The 22266-nt window shown below is 42.8% G+C and overlaps 1 protein-coding gene across 6 annotated transcripts in view; it reads left to right on the top strand.

Moving 5' to 3' along the window:
- The window catches only part of LOC135203231 (ankyrin-1-like), a 91530-nt gene that overhangs the window by 10557 nt on the left and 58707 nt on the right, over positions 1 to 22266 (top strand). For all 6 annotated transcript variants that reach the window (XM_064233000.1, XM_064232999.1, XM_064233001.1 and 3 more), the window contains 3 exons: positions 3132 to 3734; positions 5264 to 5437; positions 6554 to 6733. In XM_064233000.1, the coding sequence (XP_064089070.1) occupies positions 3132 to 3734; positions 5264 to 5437; positions 6554 to 6733 (957 nt within the window). The remainder of the gene's footprint in view (positions 1 to 3131; positions 3735 to 5263; positions 5438 to 6553; positions 6734 to 22266) is intronic.

Here is a 22266-nt window from a genome sequence, read left to right as displayed (position 1 = left end):
TAGCATTTAGCACGAGACTAGCTTAGTAACCAACCAACTCCCGATTTAGTTCCACACTAGGCTTAGCACTGAGCAGAGTTTTATGAATTTGGGCCCAGGAAGAGAGGTGCAGTTGAGCAGAGCTTCCAGTCTATTCAGAGATTTACCCAGAATCCATCAACCAAAGGGGAAGTCTCCTTTGCAAAGGCCGAAGGTTTGTATTCATTTAGGAACAAACTTCAAGTTTTTTTTAAGTAACCCTCATTTTGATATCTGGGCTAAAAGGCAGAGGGGCCGTGGAGTGCTTACTGATGAGTGGGCGGGGCTTCCATCCCTACCATAAGAGTAGTACCAATGGGCGGGGCTTGTCCATCCCTACCAAATAAAGGAGTCAATGGGCGGGGCTTGCCATCCCTACCATAAGTAGTCAAATGGTTCGGGGCTTCCATCCCTACCCAGGAAACAATGGGCGGGGGAGCTTCCATCCTACCAAATAAGTAGTCCAATGGTGCGGGGCTTCCATCCCCTACCTATAAATAGTCAATGGGCGGGGCTTCATTCCCTACCATAAGTAGTCAATGGTCGGGGCTTCCATCCCTACCAGGCAATGGGCAGAGCTTCCATCCCAACCATAAGTAGTCAATGGGCGGGGCTTCCATCCCTACCATAAGTAGTCAATGGGTGGGGCTTCCATCCCTACCATAAGTAGTCAATGGGTGGGGCTTCCATCCCTACCATAAGTAGTCAATGGGCGGGGCTTCCATCCCTACCATAATTAGTCTATGGGAAGAGCTTCCATCCCTACCATAAGTAGTCAATGGGCGGGGCTTCAATCCCTACCATAAGTAGTCAATGAGCGGAGCTTCCATAAATAGTCAATGGGCGGGGCTTAAATCCCTACCATAAGTAGTCAATGGGCAGAGCTTCCATCCCTACCAAAAGAAGGCAATGGGTGGAGCTTCCATCCCTACCAAAAGTAGTCAATGGGAGGGGCTTCCATCCCTACCATAAGTGGTCAATGGGCGGGGCTTTCATCTCTACCATAAGTAGTCAATGGGCGGGGCTTTCATCCTTACCATAAGTGGTCAATGGGCGGGGCTTCCATCCCTACCATAAGTAGTTCATGGGCAGGCTTCATCCCTACCATAAGTGAAGTTCCATGAGGCGGGCGCTTCCATCCCTACCATAAGTAGTCAATGGGCGGGGAGCTTCATCCCTACCATAAGTAGTCAATGGGCGGGAGCTTCCATCCCACTACCATAAGGCTGGGTTGAGTCAATCCCGTAGGCAATGAAAGGTCATCCCACCATAAGTAGTCAATGGGCGGGGCTTCATCCCTACCATAAGTAGTCAATGGGCGGGGCTTCCATCCCTACCATAAGTAGCAATGGGCGGCTCCATCCCACCAATAAGAGCAATGGGATTATGGGTTCCATCTACCCTACCTAGTCAAGCGGGGGTTCCATTCCCTACCATAAGTCAATGGGCAGGAGCTTCTTCCTTCCCTACCATAAGTAGTCAATGGGCGGGGCTTCCATCCCTACCATAAGTAGTCAATGGGCGGGGGCTTCCACCCTCTAACTACCCGTCAATGGGCGGGGCTAGTCAATACCGTAGTAAGGGGTCAAGCGGGCTTCCAGGGGGGGGTCCTCTACCATAAGTAGTCAATGGGCGGAGCTTCCATCCCTACCATAAGTAGTCAATGGGCGGAGCTTCCATCCTTACCAAAAGAAGGCAATGGGCGGAGCTTCCATCCCTACCATAAGTAGTCAATGGTGGGGCTTCCATCCCTACCATAAGTAGTCAATGGGCGGGGCTTCCATCCCTACCATAAGTAGTCAATGGGCGGGGCTTCCATCCCTACCATAAGTAGTCAATGGGCGGGGCTTCCATCCCTACCATAAGTAGTCAATGGGCGGAGCTTCCATCCCTACCATAAGTAGTCAATGGCGGAGTTACCCACCTAAGATACCTTTCAGAGCTTCATCTACCATAAGTAGTCAATGGGCGGGGCCTTTCATCCCTACCATAAGTAGACCAATGGGGGGAGCTTCCATCTCCCTACCATAAGTAAGTCATGGGCGGGGTTCCATCCCTACCATAAGTAGCAATGGGTTGTGGGCTTCATCAATACCATAAGTAGTCAAGGCGGAGCTTTCACCCTACCATAATTAGTTATGGGCGGAGCTTCCCATCCCCTACCATAAGTAGTCACATGGGCGGGGCTCCAATCTACATAATAGTCGTCATGGTTGGTCTCGCATCCCTACCATAATTAGTCTATGGCGGAGCTTCACCCTACCAAAGTAGTCAATGGGCGGGTTCCATCCCCACCATAAGTAGTAATGGGCGAGGTTTCCATCCCTACCATAAGTAGTCAATGGGCGGGGCTTCCATCCCTACCATAAGTAGTCAATGGGCGGGGCTTCCATCCCTACCATAAGTAGTCAATGGGCGGGGCTTCCATCCCTACCATAAGTAGTCAATGGGCGGGGCTTCCATCCCTACCATAAGTAGTTAACTATCTTGTTTGAAAGTTAAACAGCCGTTCCAGCTCATGCTGCAAGCAAATCTTATGTAAAGAATTTCATATTTGTAAGTTAGGAAAAACAGGGCCTAGTAGACAGACAAGGATCAAGAAACGTAGTATTTCCGAAAAATTTCACATATTTATGATTGCACATTTAAAATGAAAACATGCTGTTACTTCTAGGAAGTTAGTGGGTGAGGGGGCCCAAGTTAAGGTTGTGGGAGCAAGTTGGGGCTGGGGGGGCCAACTTGATTCTTGGGGGGACAGTTGCCCCCACCCCCAAATGACGCCCCTGAGGAAAAATACGAATTACTTTTAAAATCTGTTGTATTTCTAGGGTGAAGAGATTGTTAATCAGATTCTTTTATCAGAGTTCTGCTGTGTGTCTAGGAGAAAACTGGGATACTTTACATTCGTTCTTGGCTGAAAGCTTGTTTCTTGTGTTATATATGATAATCTTTAAATAATATTTGTTGTCCAAATTGGTGTTTAAACACTTTTATGCTAGGTTTCACTACTGTAATATAGTAATGATAATTTACCCAGGCAATAGCACAAAAGAACTTAATGTACAAAGAAAAAAGTATCACCAATAACATCCATCCTTCTGTTCTGTCATTAGCGAATGATCACAGCGTTACTCTCTGGAAAAGTTGAAGATCTTGAAAGTGCTCTCAATGATGGGGGTGACGTCAACAAATCCACCTCAAAATACGTTACGCCACTCCATGTTGCAGCTGCCAAGGGTTCCCTGTCCTTAGTGCAGGTTCTTCTGAACAGACAGGCTACTAATGTGGAAGCCGTGGACAATGATGGTTACACGCCTCTAATGGTAGCATCCCTTCGAGGACACATAGATGTAGTAGAAAAGTTGATTGCCTTCCGTGCAAAACCAAATAATGAATCTCACGAAGGTGAAACTGCTCTACATTTGGCAGTCATTCATGATAATCAATCTGTTGTCAGAAGTCTGCTCGACAATGGAGCCTCTATCAATAAAAGGACAAAAGATGGGTCAACCCCACTTCACCTGGCGGCAAAGTATAATGCCATACGCTCGGCAGAAGAACTGGTGAAAGACATTTCTTGCAAGAAGGATGAGAGGAATGCAAATGGCTACACTCCATTAGAAATAGCCAAAAAGCGCGGACATCGTCAGCTCTGTAGTATTCTTAATGCGGAGGATGAAGCTGAAGCAGACGTTTACGAATCTCAGTTTCAGGAGGTAAGTTTGGCAAAAGAGTAGAAGAGTTGTGTATGCTATTTCCTAACCTTCCCTTAGGGTAGGCTCCTCTTTGGAGGGGTGCCGATCGTCCTACCCCACTTTGTAGGAGGCCGATCGTAAAAATATTTGACAAAAATACATTAATCAAGACAAGCTAATGAAATTATCAGGCATTATTAGTACTATAATAACGCATATTCTCTGTGAGTTTTATAATCCTACAGGGAAAATAAATTATTTTATGAAAAAAAAAAAGAAGTGAAATTCGGTGCCCGTTTGTACAAAAGGGAATAAATTTTGGTGATCGGTAAAAAAACTACTCTTGAATAGAAATTCGGTCTGTAGGCATGTGGTATATCCACCTGGAACATGCACTTAAAGTATTATCAATAAGTAAACAGTAAATAAGCACGTATTAACAAAAAAAAGAGCAACAACTTCAGCGAAAGTCACGCCGACAAATGAGATAATAGCTAGGAAGAAATATTCAGAAAAAATTCAAACCTCGATTTAGGGACAAAACCTTTTGAGAGTTTGTAGTTATTATGTCACTTGATAGCCTAAAACTTCTAAAAATTATATTATTTAGGACAATCAAAGAATACCCACAACCGCCCCCCTTCCCGAAAAAAAAAACCAAACCGAGAAAAAGCGGAAAAAAAAAGCGATTTTTCTTGGGACAAGAAACTTGAAAGATTAGTTAGCTACCCCTGATAACCCTAAAGCTGTTTTCTGTGATGAAACAAAATAATCTTAGAAAAAACAATAGAAAACGAAATAGACCAATTTTTGAGAGTAAAAAAACTATAAAATTTTGCGATTGCATATATCGGCGATGTTTTCGCTGAAGTTGTTGCTCTATTTTTTGTTATTACGTGCTTATTTACTGTTCTATTTTGATAATACATTATGTACATGTTCCAGGTGGATATACCAACATTCTGTCAGACCGAATTTCTATTCAAGACTGTAGTTTTCTCACCGACCGCCATGTGGTCCCTTGTACAAGAGACACTGAATCACATTTTTTTTTTTTTTTTCATGAAATCATTTATTTTCCCTGTAGGATGATAAAACTAACAGAGAATATGCGTTATTATAGTGCTAATAATGCCTGATAATTTCATTAGCCTGTCTTGATTAGTGTATTTTTGGCAAATATTTTTTACGATCGGCACCCCTCCAAAGTGGAGCCTATCCTAACTCAACTTTACTTCAGGGTGCTGTCCACTGAATTGGCAGGAAGGGTATGCTACTGTGGACTTCCCAACATATTGTAAACTTAAATGACATTTGTGAATGAACAATAAATGGCTTTTACATATAATCTATCTCTTCTTGCAGAAAGCTATCAGCTTTTGTTGTTTAAATTATTAGTAATGGTAGTACAAGTAGTAGTAGTGGTGACAATCTCTTTTATTCAGTGCTGGATAACTTTTATTAACCAAAATATTGTTAGCATATACATATGACACATACATAATATATAATTTAAGCATCATTTAATGGGTTTACTATTAATTTTCCAGGTCATCAAACCAAAAGTAATATACGGAGAGATAAAGCAACCCAGCGGCAAGATTTACAAGAACACCAGCCATCCAAGGGGAAAAGTCTTGATTGTTAATAATATATTTGAAGGCAAGAATTTCAGACAGGGAGCCAAATCAGACACTGTTTATTTGACCGATCTCTTCAAAAAGGTAGTATCTTTGTCAGAGTTTGAAAAGCAGCTGAAATATATTAGTATTTGGGTTAATGTAATACTGATGGAAATAGCAGATTATTATGGCACCTCGTAAGATGAAAGTTGTAGGGCAGGGTGCGCAAATAATGATTGCATCTAGGATTTTCTGAGAGATGCAAAGAAGGGCAAGGGAAGTGTTTGCACTGTCAAGAAGACTGTGGGGACAAACAAGTTTGCCAAAGTACTGCAGCTACCACTCCTATATAGTATTCATGGTGTGGGCTTAACTCATGTCCGCTAAAAAGTACACTTTTATCCACATTGGTTTGGGGAACAGATGTATTGGTTGCTGGCAGAAGATGCAGTCACAAAAATGTGGAGGCCTGGGAGTTGGCAGTGTCTATATAAGAAAAGATTCACGAGTGGAGTTTCTATAGAAGGAAGTTTAACAGTAGCGTAATTATTAAATGGGAATTGCTAGTGTATGGGGAACAAGAGAGATTAAAAAGGTGAGAAACGGGAAACTACGGCTGCTTAAACTGGTGTCACGACATCTACGTTGTTGATGCTGAAGAAATGGGAAAATACCACTAGTTGAAAACAGATGGATCCAAGAATTTTCTAATGGTTTGGTCATTTAGAGAGAATAAATGATGAAATGCTGGTGAAAAACATAATGGTGGGGAATAGGAAAAGGAAAACCAAGAGTAATGGTAGCTAGATGGAGAAGAAAAGGTACTGGAGTAATATGCCCTTAATGTTCAGGAAGTAATGGATTGCATGCAATACAGAGGTGTAGCACATTATGTGTAGGAGGGATTGTTGAACCAGCTCTACTCGGTGGAACTGAAGTGCTGAATGTGAATTACAAGGAAGAAGGTGGAAGTTATAGCGATGAATTGTATAAGTTGTACGAGTGATATAAGAAGAGCTGGAAGGGCGATAAATGTGGAAGAATGTAAGAGTAATAAACGAGTTAGTATAACAGAAAAAAATGGATACAAGTGTTTAAGATATAGTTCGGTCATGTTTAAAGAATTGAGGATAAGTTCTTGAAAAAAAAAACATACAAATAGGAAGGAGAGGAGGACTTACAGTGGGAAAGATAGTCTGTTATTGTGTATGCTTTCAGATGGGTTACGAAGTTCAATGTGAAGAAAACTTGACAAAGGAAGCAACGCTGAATGTCTTGGAGAACTTCAGAGACGAGGAGAAACTTAAGAAAATCGATTCAGCTCTGTTTTTCTTCCTTAGCCATGGCAGCAAGGGAAAGTTTCTTACTTCAGATTACAAGAGCTTGGAAGAATCGGAGGTGAGTTTGGTTGGCAATTTTCTTCACATGTCTATATTTCATGAGAAGTTTTGGTAGTGAGGCACTGGAGAGATTTTAAACAATTTTCATTAGACTTAAAAATCGAGGTCACTCATACATATCCACAGAACACTCAAACACAACACATACAGAATGGTCTTTGTATGTACGTATATGTAAAGTATACACGCATACACTTAAAAAACATTTTCTAATATATATATATATATATATATATATATATATATATATATATATGTTAAAAAATATATTTCTAATACATATTTCAGTGTGTGGAATGTATACTGTACATATAATTAATTAAAATCTATGATCTGGTCCAAAGTCGTGGTGATAAGCACCGTGTGCGGCTTATATATATTGCGCTTATCAATTTTTGCTCCTACTGTTGAGTTCACAATCATGTTATCAATATTTTACTTTAGTAAAATTATTTACCTTATTTCCTTAATTTTTCACTGATCCTTCTCAAACACACACACACACAAACACACACACACATATATATATATGTATATATATATATATATATATATATATATATATATATATATATATATATATATATATATATATATATATATATATATATATATATATATACATATATATATATATATATATATATATATATATATATATATATATATATAATATATATACATATATATATGTGTGTGTGTGTGTGTGTGTGAGAAGGATCAGTGAAAAATTAAGGAAATAAGGTAAATAATTTTACTAAAGTAAATGCTGATAACATGATTTCTCGTGAACTCAACAGTAGGAGCAAAAATTGATAAGCACAATACATATAAGCCGCACACGTTGCATATTCGCCACGACTTTGGACCAGATCATAGTTTTTTTAATTAATTATTATATGTACAGTATACATCCATACACTTAAAATATATATTAAAAATATATTTTTAATATACATATATATATATATATATATATATAGTATATATATATATCTATATTCTATATAATAATATATAGTATACATTGCTACGAGCTACCTTTTGGTCTCCTTTTTTTCGCCCAAACTGAACATTTAGAGGGAATGACGTTAAGGGGAATTTTGTTGAGAATTAGGTATAATTCGAATAAGAGGAAAAATGAAATTGCTGCTTCATGTCAGAGACACTGTAACATGATCCTTTATGGCCGGGATGTTGTTGAAAGCCTGAGAACAATTTTGTCTCGGTCTCTTTTTCTGTTGTTTCCAAACACCATCTCGTAGTTGGAAAACATTCCTTATTTCGTGTTAACGACGTGTCAAACTTGATTTATCGCTACCTGCTGTTTGCCACATCCTGAAGAGGGTCATGACACCCAAGGGAATTGTGCCCCCTTTGCTATTGTATTTCATTGTATTACAGTCCCCGATCTAATTTGACAGAAGCCATTAACAGGTAGCAGCCCTTCACTTGCCACAATTCACACCATCTCATGTGAGGTCTGTCTGGCCTGACCCCTTACCCATTTTACCCGACCCTTTTTCTCGGCATTGTTGTTGAGCCTTCCGCATCCGTGACTCCACCTCCTCACAGCTGCATTCATGCCTACTGACCCGAGCCTCTCGACCTAATCTAGCACTATTGTTCTCCTTTTTCCACACCTCTGCCGGTGTCCAATGACACCTTTCAGAATCAGCGGCAGAGATGAAAGATCCAAGATGATCAATCCAGTTTTGGGAGAGATATATCCATTTTGGACAGGATGCTTCCAGATTCCCCGAAACTGGGTATAAATATGGCCTGACTTGGCCTACCAAATGGTACTTTACCCTAGCCACCACCTGCAGTAGTATGTCCTGCATTACACCCTACCTGGCCCTGCATTCTCATCGCAATTGAAGCAGTGTCACGCCTGATGTATCGGCCTGCTGCTATCTCCGACTTGAGTCTTGATGGTGTTCTACTTGGCTAGCTTACCCTTCAACTAATACTGTTCCCTGACCGGACTCTGTCTAAACATCCGTCCCTACAGCCTACCGAAGTCACTGTTCCTGAAGTTCCTGAAACGCTGCCTGATGAGGAGTGCCTTCCCTTTGATTCCTTGGTGAAGCCCTGCATATGACAGAGGACCTTCCTCTGACGCCCTAGCTCAATCTATGCTCGTCCTGTCCACAGACTACGGTAATTAAAATTGGAGGTTGTTCTGTGGGCTCTTCACCCATACTGTTCCTTGCACTCATTCCCTGTTCCAGGTGTTTTCTCATAGTCCCATTCTTATTCCCATCTCCATCAGAGACTCGTGTGAGTTATAGCAATAGTGATATTCATATGAATTAAGTGTTGAAACAATATTAGTGCGTGCAACTTTGCTAATAGTGATTTCATTGCATTACCGTAATATTGAGGCTTTGATTAATAGAGTATTTTGTGTAATTCTCACTTTGCCTTTTATCACCTGTATGTAAGTTAACCATCATTAGTATTCTGTGTTACAATGTGGACTGCTTTGCAGATTCGTGTAGACTGCCCTGTTGTGTGGCTCCTCCTGTTGTCCAACATTGCCCCACAATGTATTCTGTCAGTGCCAAATCTTGTGGTATTATTCCTGCAAGTTCAGTGGGAGCTTACTGCTTTCTTGCAGTGTTCCATCATTTAATGTTACTCAGTGTTGCTAGTTTAAGTTCTTCAACCATATACATGTACCTATGTGATAATTTAGGATTAGTGTTTTCTGGTTGCAAATAGTTGGAACCCCTATAAAAATGCTATTGTGATTAGTAGTAACTAATGTAACGAGTGCCACAGAGCAAGTCAGTGCTCCTTCAATCATTTGAAAAGTAATTTTAGTTGTTTTCTATGAAGGTTCTTACTATTTCTGTTCATGAAGGCATGCCCCCTTGAGTCAGTATAAGTGCTTTTGCACAAGGCATCATTTTGAGTAGAACCAAATTTTGAATTTTTTAAAAATACACTTAATACTCAGTATGCAGACTATGAGTATATATATATATATATATATATATCTTTATATATATATATATATTAGGTATGTGATATAAGATATATATATATATATATATATATATATATATATATATATATATATATATATATATATATAATATTATATCCTATATATATATCGAGCTATAATGTCCTTTAATATCTAATTCGCTCTACCTCGGAAATAACTAATATATTTTCATATTGCTTAACCGAAGGGGAATTTTTTCTCGATAATAGATTTACCTGTACTTGGCGCGAACGCAGGTACATTAAAATCCAGGAACGTCAGGGAAACTATACCACCCCACCACCGCGAGAGGCTTAAAGGTTTATGCCGTCTCTCACCTCAAATACTTTCTCGCGCTGAAGTATTACTTGGTTTGGAGACAACATCAACCCGCCTCGACTCTGGTAGTGTAAGTAGCGCTTTTGACAGCACGTAGCATTTACGTAAGTCATATCACATTACCGTGATTCATATACATATATCAAGCTACAGTGTCCTTTAATATCTAATTCGCTCTACCTCGGAATTAATATATTGTCATATATGCTTTAACGAAGGGAATTTTTTCTCGATAATAGATTTACCTGTACTTGGGCGCAACGCAGGTACATTAAAATCCAGGAAGGAACGTCAGGGAAGCTATACCACCACCCCATCACCGCGAGAGGCTTAAAGGTTTATGCCGTCTCTCACCTCAAATACTTTCTCGCGCTGAAGTATTCGTTGGTTTGGAGACAACATCAACCCGCCTCGACTCTGGTAGTGAAAGTAGCGCTTTTGACAGCACGTAGCATTTACATAAGTCATATCACATTACGTGATTCATATACATATATCGAGCTACAATGTCCTTTAATATCTAATTCGCTCTACCTCGGAATTAATATATTTTCATATGTGCTTAACCGAAGGGGAATTTTTTCTCGATAATAGATTTATCTGTGCTTGGGCGCGAACGCAGGTACATTAAAATCCAGGAACGTCAGGGAAGCTATACCACCCCACCACCGCGAGAGGCTTAAAGGTTTATGCTGTCTCTCACCTCAAATACTTTCTCGCGCTGAAAGTATTTGAGGTGAGAGACGGCATAAACCTTTAAGCCTCTCGCGGTGGTGGGGTGGTATAGCTTCCCTGACGTTCCTGGATTTTAATGTACCTGCGTTCGCGCCCAAGCACAGGTAAATCTATTATCGAGAAAAATTTCCCCTTCGGTTAAGCATATAAGAAAATATATTAATTCCGAGGTAGAGCAAATTAGATATTAAAGGACATTGTAGCTCGATATATGTATATGAATCACGGTAATGTGATATGACTTATGTAAATGCTACGTGCTGTCAAAAGCGCTACTTACACTACCAGAGTCGAGGTGGGTTGATGTTGTCTCCAAACCAACGAATACTTCAGCGCGAGAAAGTATTTGAGGTGAGAGACGGCATAAACCTTTAAGCCTCTCACGGTGGTGGGGTGGTATAGCTTCCCTGACGTTCCTGGATTTTAATGTACCTGCGTTCGCACCCAAGTACAGGTAAATCTATTATCGAGAAAAAATTCCTCTTCGGTTAAGCATATATGAAAATATATTAATTCCGAGGTAGAGCGAATTAGATATTAAAGGACATTGTAGCTCAATATATATATGAATCACGGTAATGTGATATGACTTATGTAAATGCTGCGTGCTGTCAAAAGCGCTACTGACACTACCGGAGTCGAGGCGGGTTGATGTTGTCTCCAAACCAACGAATACTTCAGCGCGAGAAAGTATTTGAGGTGAGAGACGGCATAAACCTTTAAGCCTCTCACGGTGGTGGGGTGGTATAGCTTCCCTGACGTTCCTGGATTTTAATGTACCTGCGTTCGCGCCCAAGTACAGGTAAATCTATTATCGAGAAAAAATTCCCCTTCGGTTAAGCATATATGAAAATATATTAATTCCGAGGTAGAGAGAATTAGATATTAAAGGACATTGTAGCTCGATATATGTATATGAATCACGATGATGTGATATGACATATATATATATATATATATATATATATATATATATATATATATATATATATATATACACAGTGGTACCTCATTTGTCCAACGTTTCCTATGTCGAACATTCCATTTTTCGAACAAAATTTTCAAGAAAATTTGGCGTCATTTGTCGCTCAAATACTGACCGATTATCTTGTTTGTATTTGTATCAGACAGCCTACTGTGTCCTACTAGAAAAACTGCGGTAACATGATTTTTCCTTCACAATGAACAGTTGTATGATAACCATATTCAACAAAATAAATAAAAATATAAAGCATTTCAATATAAAATACAGCTAACTTGAGATAGAGGGAGGGAGCATTTATATTTTTGAGGATTAATGAATGAATAATTTTAAGTTATTACGTGTCATGATATTGTTGAGGAAAAAGGAGAAGAGACAGTAAAAACATTGCTGTATGTACGTAAAAGCAGTAGTACCAATTTACATAATAAAAAATTAATTGGAATTTTGCAATAAATTTAACACAATGATAAAACATGAAAACAATCAAATGCAATACAGTAATAAAAAATGAAAAAGTCTTACTTGATCCAGTGTTCAGTGCACTGAGTGAGATGATAGAGAGCAGAAGGAAGGGATGTGACACACATCGGAGATACAAGCATGTTATAATAGTCATATTATGACTGAATTATGATGTTATCACACTCAAGTCAAGGCTCCAAGCTTCCTCACACAGTCATCAAGTTTCACGACGTCCGCGGAGTGTTAGTGACAACTAGTGTGGCGGGATCACAAGCTAAAAAAACAAGCTGGCTAAATCCCCCCAACATAAACCTAATCACTCCAGCTGCCCAACTCACCCCAGTCACACTTTCCTCTACACACTACAGCATACACGCAGGACAATTGACCTATACCTACAAAAAAAAAAAAAAAAAACATGTGCTTACCAACCACTCCAGATACTCCGGGCTATTCTGTGCTGTCTGTTGGTCGAGGTCACTGAAACACTAACAACCACAAGACAAAAACCAAGAACCACAACACCACAACCAAAGACCACAACCCCACAACTATAACAACAACACAACCACCAAGGATCATAACCCAACAACAACACAACACCAAAGGACCACAACAACAACCAAGGAACACAACCCCAACTCGACAACACAACAAACAACCAATGAACAACCAAAACCCAGCAAACAACAAGGAACTCAACCACAACACAAGACCACTGAACAAACAATTACTAACACAAAAAAACAACACAAAAAGGCAACACACACACCCACCAACAACTCCAAACTTAACAATAACTAACAACAAATCAACAAAACACAACTCAAACAAATCTCAATGCCTTCACTAAAATGTTGCCAACACTACTGTCTATCACCAGCTCTCACCAAAGACTAACTGAAAACTCAAAAAAAAAAAAAAAACTCAAAACACAGAACTCTAACAATCAACAGGACTCGTTAACCTTCCAACCACCAATTACGCCCTCTCTCTCTCTCTCTCTCTCTCTCTCTCTCTCTCACAGACGTTGTCAAATGGAACTCCATAACTCCTCCATATTTTCTCCCCGTTACATTTGACAACGTCTCCTTACACTCTCAACACCCACACTAAATAGCCTTCCGCAACACACACGGATGCTCGGCCGCAGGTCCCCTGGATCTTGTTTGAGGGCCCTTATACACACTCTCAGTTACACTGCCATCAACTTCTCCCAGACCACTTACAGTCAGACTACCATTACCATCTCCCTCACTACCATCCTCCCAAATCCATTCACTATCTCATCTACCCCTTCTAACTCTTGTCCGAATATATCTCGTAACTCTGCCACCAAATCACTTACCTCATTCACATTCCTGCCAAACTTCGGAAGAGACTCATTCATACTGCCAACTACATCCTTACCACCTGATTCCCTTCCCGGTGAAACTTCACTAAACCCTGACAATTCAAACCCACACACGCTATACGTATCATTCCTCCCCTCAAAGTCATCCGTATTACATGCCTTATCCAACATTTTTACACTAACACTAACCCCTCTATCGTGCAGTTCACGTTTCTCCATTTCATTCCCTTTCCTTACCTTCTTCCGCTTTCTTCCATACTCAACCTACACTAACTGCCGATCTCCCAGACTTCTTTGCTCACTGATGCTCGGCTCATATTTATTCACTTTCTACCACTCACTCATCGCATACTCCTGAACATACTGTCGCATACTAGAGGACCCATCCAACTGAATCCCCTTAGCACCTAGTTTCCCGAATTCCCAACCTGACTCATCCTCTTTCGCCTGCACACACTCACCACATGGCCATTCGCCTTGGCCCTTCCAAAACTGTCTTCCTATAGCTTCTAAATTCTGGTACAACCTCAGCTACCTCAGTCCCAACACTAACACTTCTACTCTCTTATGCACTTATCTAACTCGTAATCCTCTACTATCTCTAAAATGTCGTTCCACGTCAACCTTTCATTCATCCATCGCATTTTCTCCTTACGTTTCAGATTTATACTCATATACACTCTCTGGTACAGTCGCCAACAACTTTCGCACTAACTCCTTACACTCATTTATCCCTTCATCCCCAAACTTTTTCCTAGCTTATGTTTCTAACCTACACACATACATCAACAACGACTCACCAACATTCATTCTTGCCTCTTCAAAATCTTGCTTTCTCCTATATCTAATGCTACTCTTTATCTTCTTTGCCTGTTCTACAATTCTGGCTTTCACACTCTCATACGGCACATTCACTACACTCATCATTACCCCATACATACTCAACAAAAATCCAGTCAAAAAGCTTCTTAACTCTCTTGCCCAGACTCTCTTGTTATCCCCATACTTTGCCTCACAATATCTCTCATATTCCTAAAAAAGTCCCCTATGTCCCTACTACCATATTCCTCGTATTGTACACATCAGGGTACCTCTCTCATATACACCGCCTTTCATACTTCCTGCTCACTCCCACTCTCACTTTCGCTACTTCCATTCTGACCCTTCTTTCCATCTTCCGAATACAGTGAATCCACTTCCATACTCATGTCCATACTCTTGATTATGCTCTTCTTACCTTTCTTCATTCTGCCTACCTGCTTCCACTCACCGCTATCTAAATCACTCTCAGCCCTTTCCCCAATGTATTCAGTCCTAGTCTCATCCTGTCTGTCACCCTTACTAACCTTCTTTCTCTTAGTCGTCTTCTTTTCCTCAGCCACCTTCCTTATTCTTATCTTCAGGTTTATCCTTATTCTGTGTCTTCCCCTTCTTTCCCATACCTATCACAACCAAATCACCTTCGTCACTCGTACTCTCATCCACTCGCTCTTTCACTTTCTTTACCACTCCTGGCCCATCCCAAGACCCAGTAGGCCTACCTCCTACAGCTTCCTCTCCCATGAATCCCTTCATCATTTCCTACATCATCTCTTGCACTGCATTCATCATTACCCCGAATTTTTCGTCCATTTTCTCAACCATTGTCTCTTCCACTCCTTTCACCTCTTCTTTCATTTCCACTTTCGCACTCCTTAGCATTCCTCTCATTTCCTCTAACTCGCTCTTCAGCTCCTCATACTCTACCCTCAACCTCTCATTCTCCACTTCCAACCTTGCCTTAGCTTCCCTCGCCAACCTCAACTCCTCCTTTAGCCTCTCTACCTCCTTCAACCCTTCCATCCTCACTTTCTCCACCAATCACACAGCCCAATACCCCAATCGTCCTGCAGCTGCCGCACCAACAGTCCCTGTTCGGGCCCCAAAAAATAATGTGGCGGGATCACAAGCTAAACAAACAAAATGGCTAAATCCCCCCCACATAAACTTAATAATCACTCCAGCTGCCCAACTCACCCCAGTCACACTTTCCTCTACACACTACAGCATACACGCAGGACAATTGACCTATACCTACAAAAGAGAAAAGAAGAAAAGAAAAAAAAACACAAAACACATGTACTTACCAACCACTCCAGATACTCCGGGCTATCCTGTACTGTCTGTTGGTCGAGGTCACTGCAACACTAACAACCACAAGACAAAAACCAAGAACCACAACCAAAGACCACAACCCCACAACTATAACAACAACACAACAACCAAGGACCACAACCCAACAACAACACAACACCAAAGGACCACAACAACAACCAAGGAACACAACCCCAACTCGACAACACAACAAACAACCAAGGAACAACCACAACACAGCAAACAACAAGGAACTCAACCACAACACAAGACCACTGCACAAACAATTACTAACACAAAAAAAAACACAAAAAGGCAACACACACACCCACTAACAACACCAAACTTAACAATAACTAACAACAAATCAACAAACACAACTCAAACAAATCTCAATGCCTTCACTAAAATGCTGCCAACACTACTGTCTATCACCAGCTCTCACCAAAGACTAACTGAAAATTCACCAAAAAAAAAAAAAACTCGAAACACAGAACTTTAACAATCAACAGGACTCGTTAACCATCCAATCACCAATTACGCCCTCTCTCTCTCTCTCTCTCTCTCTCTCTCTCTCTCACACACACACACAGACACAAAAACACACACACACACAGACGTTGTCAAATGGAACTCCACAACTCCTCCATACTAGCTGTTGCTTGTTGTTGTCGTGGTTGAGCTGTACGAACTGTCAAAAGTTGCCATGTCATGCCCAAGTACAAGTGTTGTTATGCCCTCTCGACTGACATAATGTGATTACAGCAGACGTAAGTAGCAATTTCAGTGTACGGTTTCCATTACGACGTATGCAATACACTTGGCGACCCCTCAACTTGCACAGTAGGGGTGCTCAGTAGTCACATTGTGACACGTACATCCCCAGCTATAAAAGGCAGTATCCCAGCTTTTATTCTTATACATTTTGCTTAACATATATTTGGGATTCAAGATTTTCAGTATCTTTACATACTCTAAGATCTTCTCATATACGTGAAGACACAAAAAATAAATGAAAAATATTGATCTAATTATTAGATGGTACGTATATAAAAGGTATTTCTTGTTAAATACGTATTATTTTTGTAGAAAACAATGGTGTACAAAAGGTGTTTCATATTAATACCCTTTTAAACAAGCAGATTTCGTGCAGGGTATAGTTTCATCACATAATTCCTCAGAGCGAAGACATCACCTCCAATGAAGAATAAAGGGACTGGGAGTTTATCTTCAGTCTCGTTTGGCAATCTTTCAGAGGCAAGCAGACTGGCTTCATTCTGATGAAGCATTTGGCAGAGCTGTGTCTTGGCAAAGACACCACCATCTGACTCAGATCCTATGGCACCTACGTCGACATACAGGAACTTGTATTCGGTGTCAACAACTCCAAGTAGAATTACAAAATAGAATTTCCTATAGCAGAACTAATGAGTTCTTCCTTGCAGTGGGTTCTGGACTCTGATGTGTTTCCCGTCTACTGCTCCAAGGCTGTGTGGAAAATTCCAGTGTTCTTCAAACCCACGGGCTACTCCCTTCCATTGCTTTGGGGTCGTGGGTAACTGCATCACCTCATCTCCATATGCTGTCACCATGGCCCTACAAATTTCAGGCACAATACTGCAGATTGCGTTGGGAGCTACTTGGAATTGGAAGGAAAGGCTCTTGTTGGATTCTCCAGTTGCAAGGAAATGCAGGGTAATTGCAACACACATGCCTGGCTCAATTGGTCCTCTACAGAATGTGAGGTTTTCTTGATGTAGGGCAAGACCCGTTCAACAATTTCATTGCAAAGCTCCTCTGTAATCCTGGTAAAGTTCTGGTACAGTCCTGGGGTTTTAATTGCCAGTTCTTTCATCAAGTTTTTGTAGTAGCCTTTCTCTGCTCTTCTTTGTAATTATGGCCATATCCAGCATCTCCTTTTACTTCTTTTTGGCTTCCTGCTCTTTCGTTCGTCCAGCAGGCACTTCGTTACTCATAACTGCAACAGAGTATAGGAATGATCCAACATGGCCAGTACTAATTAAAGATCATGTGAGTTGTCAACAATCAGATTCAAATATTGTTGGTCTTTCACAAATTCCTGGACACCCATCTTGTGTCTCTGTCAGCGCCTGGAACGGAAATGAGTGCCAAATTCTCACCACCCGCATTTATATACAATCCAATATGTTCATGACACAATTACTTACGTTGTAATGTCGTTGTGTACATCGGCATTTATCTTACGTAGACATAATTGCCTTCACGTCAGTTGTCGTCTGCAAAAAACTATTAAAAGTGGGCTTGGCCTAGAACCTCAGCAACTTATGTGTACAACTATGTACGTCTGCAATCTCACCTCAAGGGATGTAATGCTCTCATAATTATACATTGCGTATGCCGTACTGGTGTCGTAATAATTTTTTTTGGTAGCGACTGATGCCAAACCAAGTCATTAAGTCAGTCATGGTCTTGAATCTCCAATGTGTGAGACAACCTTTAGAGCTGGGCTGGGATGATTATTCGCCTGTTTCTTTCACTTATACTCGATTTGCCCAAGTCACTTCGTTTTGTTATGGTAAAATACCTATTGCGTGACACTTGCTTTTTACGATTTTTTACCACTGTACATGTAACTCAGCTCCATTATAAACACACTGGCATTGGGTTCAGCTTCTGCATGTCTTCGATTGTTTGTTTAATCGACTTCCTTGTGAAAGTTACTTAATCTCTTTCCTTTTTTTATTTGCATTCTTTACTTATTACCTAATTGTTTGCAAAATCCTCATGTTTATTTTAAATTCTGCCATTTGCAAACAATAAGTTGATGTGTTGTGGCATAATTAATCTTCTTGCACTTAAGACTCAAGCGTAAACACGTCAATGATCATACAGTGATTACTCTCTCTCTCTCACAGACACACAATTGGACACACACACATTACCGATTCCTTTGCTTTGATTATCCTTGTAAAATGTGATTTTGTTATCAACCTTTTCCTACTGCGATCATTTCAGTTTCCTCAAAGGGTTCCTGTCTCTCCTCCCTCCTCTCCAGCTGGCCGCACGCCATTTTCACCAAAGTTTGTAAATCATAAGTGGAAAATTTTTTTTCGAAAATGTTGCTTCGTATAACGTACTGTTTAATAACTTTATACTGCAATGGCGGAATTTCACCAAATGCCCGTCCTTCCTCCGTACATACTTTTTATACCATATACTAAAATGTAGAGCATCTCATGGCCTATTCACCAATATATATATCATATCAAAATGTACTGTCAGCGCGAAGATATATGTATATTTTCCGCTGCAAAGGCACACAATCGCAGCGGGAGCTCAATCCCTTTTTGTATGTGTGTGCGTGACGGACACTACGTTTCCATCCACACTGCTGCCTCATATACAGCCATCTCTGTTCAATAAAGTTAGTTAGAGCTTTCTCCTTGTCTGATTGCAGTCCTCACAACTGGTGACCTCCTGAATTAGGACGGTAGCAACTCAGGCCACCTACCCCAGAAAACCTTTAACGGACCCATACAGTGCTCAGTCTAGGTTCTCTGGTGCTCCTGTCTGTGGTCGACCACAACGCCATTAGCGGACTCAAAACGGCACATCCTCTATAAGAGTGTTTTGGCGTTTATCTCACTGTCTGGCCTGACATTTACAACACCTGTCGACCGTATGAGTTAGTTGGCAGACATGGAGAACTCAGCTCAAAACTGGGAGCTGTACATTGCCGTTCCTTCTGGTTCTTTGACACCCCGACCTCGGCACAATCCATGCTTTCCCCAGGTGGCCCCCCAACGCCCTGACCTGCGCCCCGATCGATGTCCTTGCACATCACCACTGCGCCGGCGGAGCCCCACTCTGTCTAAGTGCCGTCCTTCTCCAGACAGAACGTTGCGGCCTGGCTACATCGCATGGAGATCCAGTTCCTGCTCCAAGGGATCACCAGGGAAGGAACCAAGGTGGACATCATCGCTGCAGCGTTCCCAGAGGAAGTGCTCAACTGCCTTGCCCCCTGGATGGCCAGCCAGCCTGGAGTGCTGCCCTACGAAGGCCTTAAGACCCAGCTCATCCAGGCCTTTTCCCTCCCAGTCACCGAGAGAGCTGCCCGCTTCTTCGACCTGGTGGTCAACCCCATGACCACCGCGGACCCGAGGCTAGCCTGGCACAAGCTCCAGGACCTGGTATTACTACTGGAGGTGAATCACCAAGGATGCAGGAAGGAGGTAAGCCTCCTTAGACAGCTCTTCCTCCGCCAACTTGCACCCAAGGTCCGCAGCCAGATCCCCAATGCGGAAGACCTGGACATGAAGAGCCTAGTGGAGCAGGCCTTCGGCCTGTTCACCGCCACCCAGGCCACAAAACTCTCCGCCCCACCGTCAGCCAACAGCCTGCAGCAGGAGGAACCTAAGGAGGCAAGGATCAGCACAGCCTTCTAGAGAAGGGGAACCTCGCAAACCCCACCAGAACAACAGTTGGTGCCGCTTCCACCAGAAGTTCGGCAATAAGGCAAGGAAGTGAGAGCGCCCCTGCTCCTTTGTGCCTCGAAAAAAACGACGGAGGCAGCACCCAAGGCCACCCCTCTCTGGCAGCGGCAGTAACAAAGTCTCGCCCCAGAGGATTTTATGTCGAGGACACCATCTCCGGCCACAGGTTGTTGGTCGACACTGGTGCCATGTAGTTGGTGTTCTCGCTGTCAGCAGAGGAATGCAGCTGCGCCCCTGACGCCCCGACCGTCCTCGTAGCCGCAAGTGGAACCCCCATCCGCTCCCATAGCACCAGGACCTAGACCATCACGTTCCTGGGCCGGACCTACACCTGGCCCTTCGTCATCGCTGACGTACAAATCTCTCTCCTGGGGGCTGATTTCCTAGCCCAGCATGGGCTCTTAGTGGATGTAGCCTGCCAACGCCTCCTCGACAATGAGACCTGCCTCTCTCACCCACTCATCACAGGATCCAGGGCGCTCCATTTCTCCCCACAGGTATGCCTCTCTCCTACAAGAATTCCCAGACGTCTTCCGACCCGAGCTCTGACGTACACCAAATTCCGCCACCTCCCGCCGAAGCTCCTTCAGGAAGCCAAGAACGTGTTCGCGGAAAGGGAGCAGATGGGCATCTGTAGGAAGGCCGGAAGCCCATGGGCATCCCCCCCCTCCACATGGTGAAGAAGGCAGACGGTACGTGGAGGCTCTGCGGTGACTACCGCCTCCTGAACCTTGTCACCGTGCCCGACAGTTAACCCCCGCCGAACATGCAGGACCTCACCCTGCCTCTCCATGGGGCAAGGATCTTCTCTAAAATCGACCTCTTAAAGTCCTACTTTCAGGTTCCTGTCCATCCCAATGACATCCTGAAGATGTCGATCATCATGCGCTTCGGGTCCTTGTGTTTGCCTTCTCCACCTTCAGCCTGCGGAATGCCGGAGCCACCTTTCAGTGCCTTATGGACAGCATCCTTGGCGACCTACCTTTCTGTGTCTGCTAAGTGGACAACATCCTCATATTTTCCAGATCGCCAGAGGAGCACCTGAACCAGGAGAACGGGCTTGTCATCCATTTAAACAAGTGTACCTTCGGCTCGTAGAAGGTGGATTTCCTCGGCCACGAGATCACCCCAGCAGGAGTATGTCCCCCATGGCATCAAAGGTGGCTGCAGTGGAGAAGTTCCTGACGCCGACGACAGTCAAGGCCCTCCAAGAGTTCATCACGATGGTGAATTACTACAGAAGATTCATCCAGGACATCGCCCGCACCATGTGTCCTTTGACCGAGGTCCTGAAGGGCAAGCCATAGACACTGACATAGGGAGAAGCCCAACAGCACGCCTTCGACTGCACCAAGTCGTCCCTCAGCAGAACCACAACCCTCGCTCACCATGACCCCAACGCATCCCTGACACTCATCACCGATGCCAGCAACACCGCTAGCCTTCTTCAGCAGGAAGCCGAAACCCGCCGAGACCCACTACAGCACCTTCGACTGCGAGGTCCTCGCTGTCTACCATGCCGTCCGCCACTTCAAGTACCTCCTGGAAAGCGTCCCATTCACCATAAGGGCAGACTACCAGCCACTGGTCCACACCTTCTTCAAGGCAGGCGATGCTTGGTCCGCAAGACAGCAATGTCACCTTTTGGTTGTCTCCGAATTCAGGTGCTCCAATGAGTATGTCTCCGGCACAAGGAAACCCATAGCCGACGCCTTCTTGAGGATCAAGATAAACTCCCTGCACCTCAGCGTGGACTACGAGGACCTAGCATGTGAGCAAGCCTCTGATCATGAAATACCAGCCTACTGGACCGCCATCACTGCCCTCCAATGGGAGGACATTCCCTTTGGCCCTTCAGAGACAACACTTCTCTGCTACACCAGCACCGGCCAGCCACGTCCCCTGATACCTGCTTCCTGGAGGAAGCAGGTGTTCGACGTGATCCACGGTCTCTCACACCCATCACCCCGCACGACAACCAGACTCATGGCAGAAAGGTTCATTTGGCACGGCATCAAAAGGGACTCCCAGGTGTGGGCCAGGAACTGCATTG

The sequence above is a fragment of the Macrobrachium nipponense genome, chromosome 33 (assembly GCF_015104395.2).
Source record: "Macrobrachium nipponense isolate FS-2020 chromosome 33, ASM1510439v2, whole genome shotgun sequence".
Taxonomy (NCBI): Eukaryota; Metazoa; Arthropoda; class Malacostraca; order Decapoda; family Palaemonidae; genus Macrobrachium; species Macrobrachium nipponense.
This window is presented reverse-complemented; position numbering and strand designations above follow the sequence as displayed.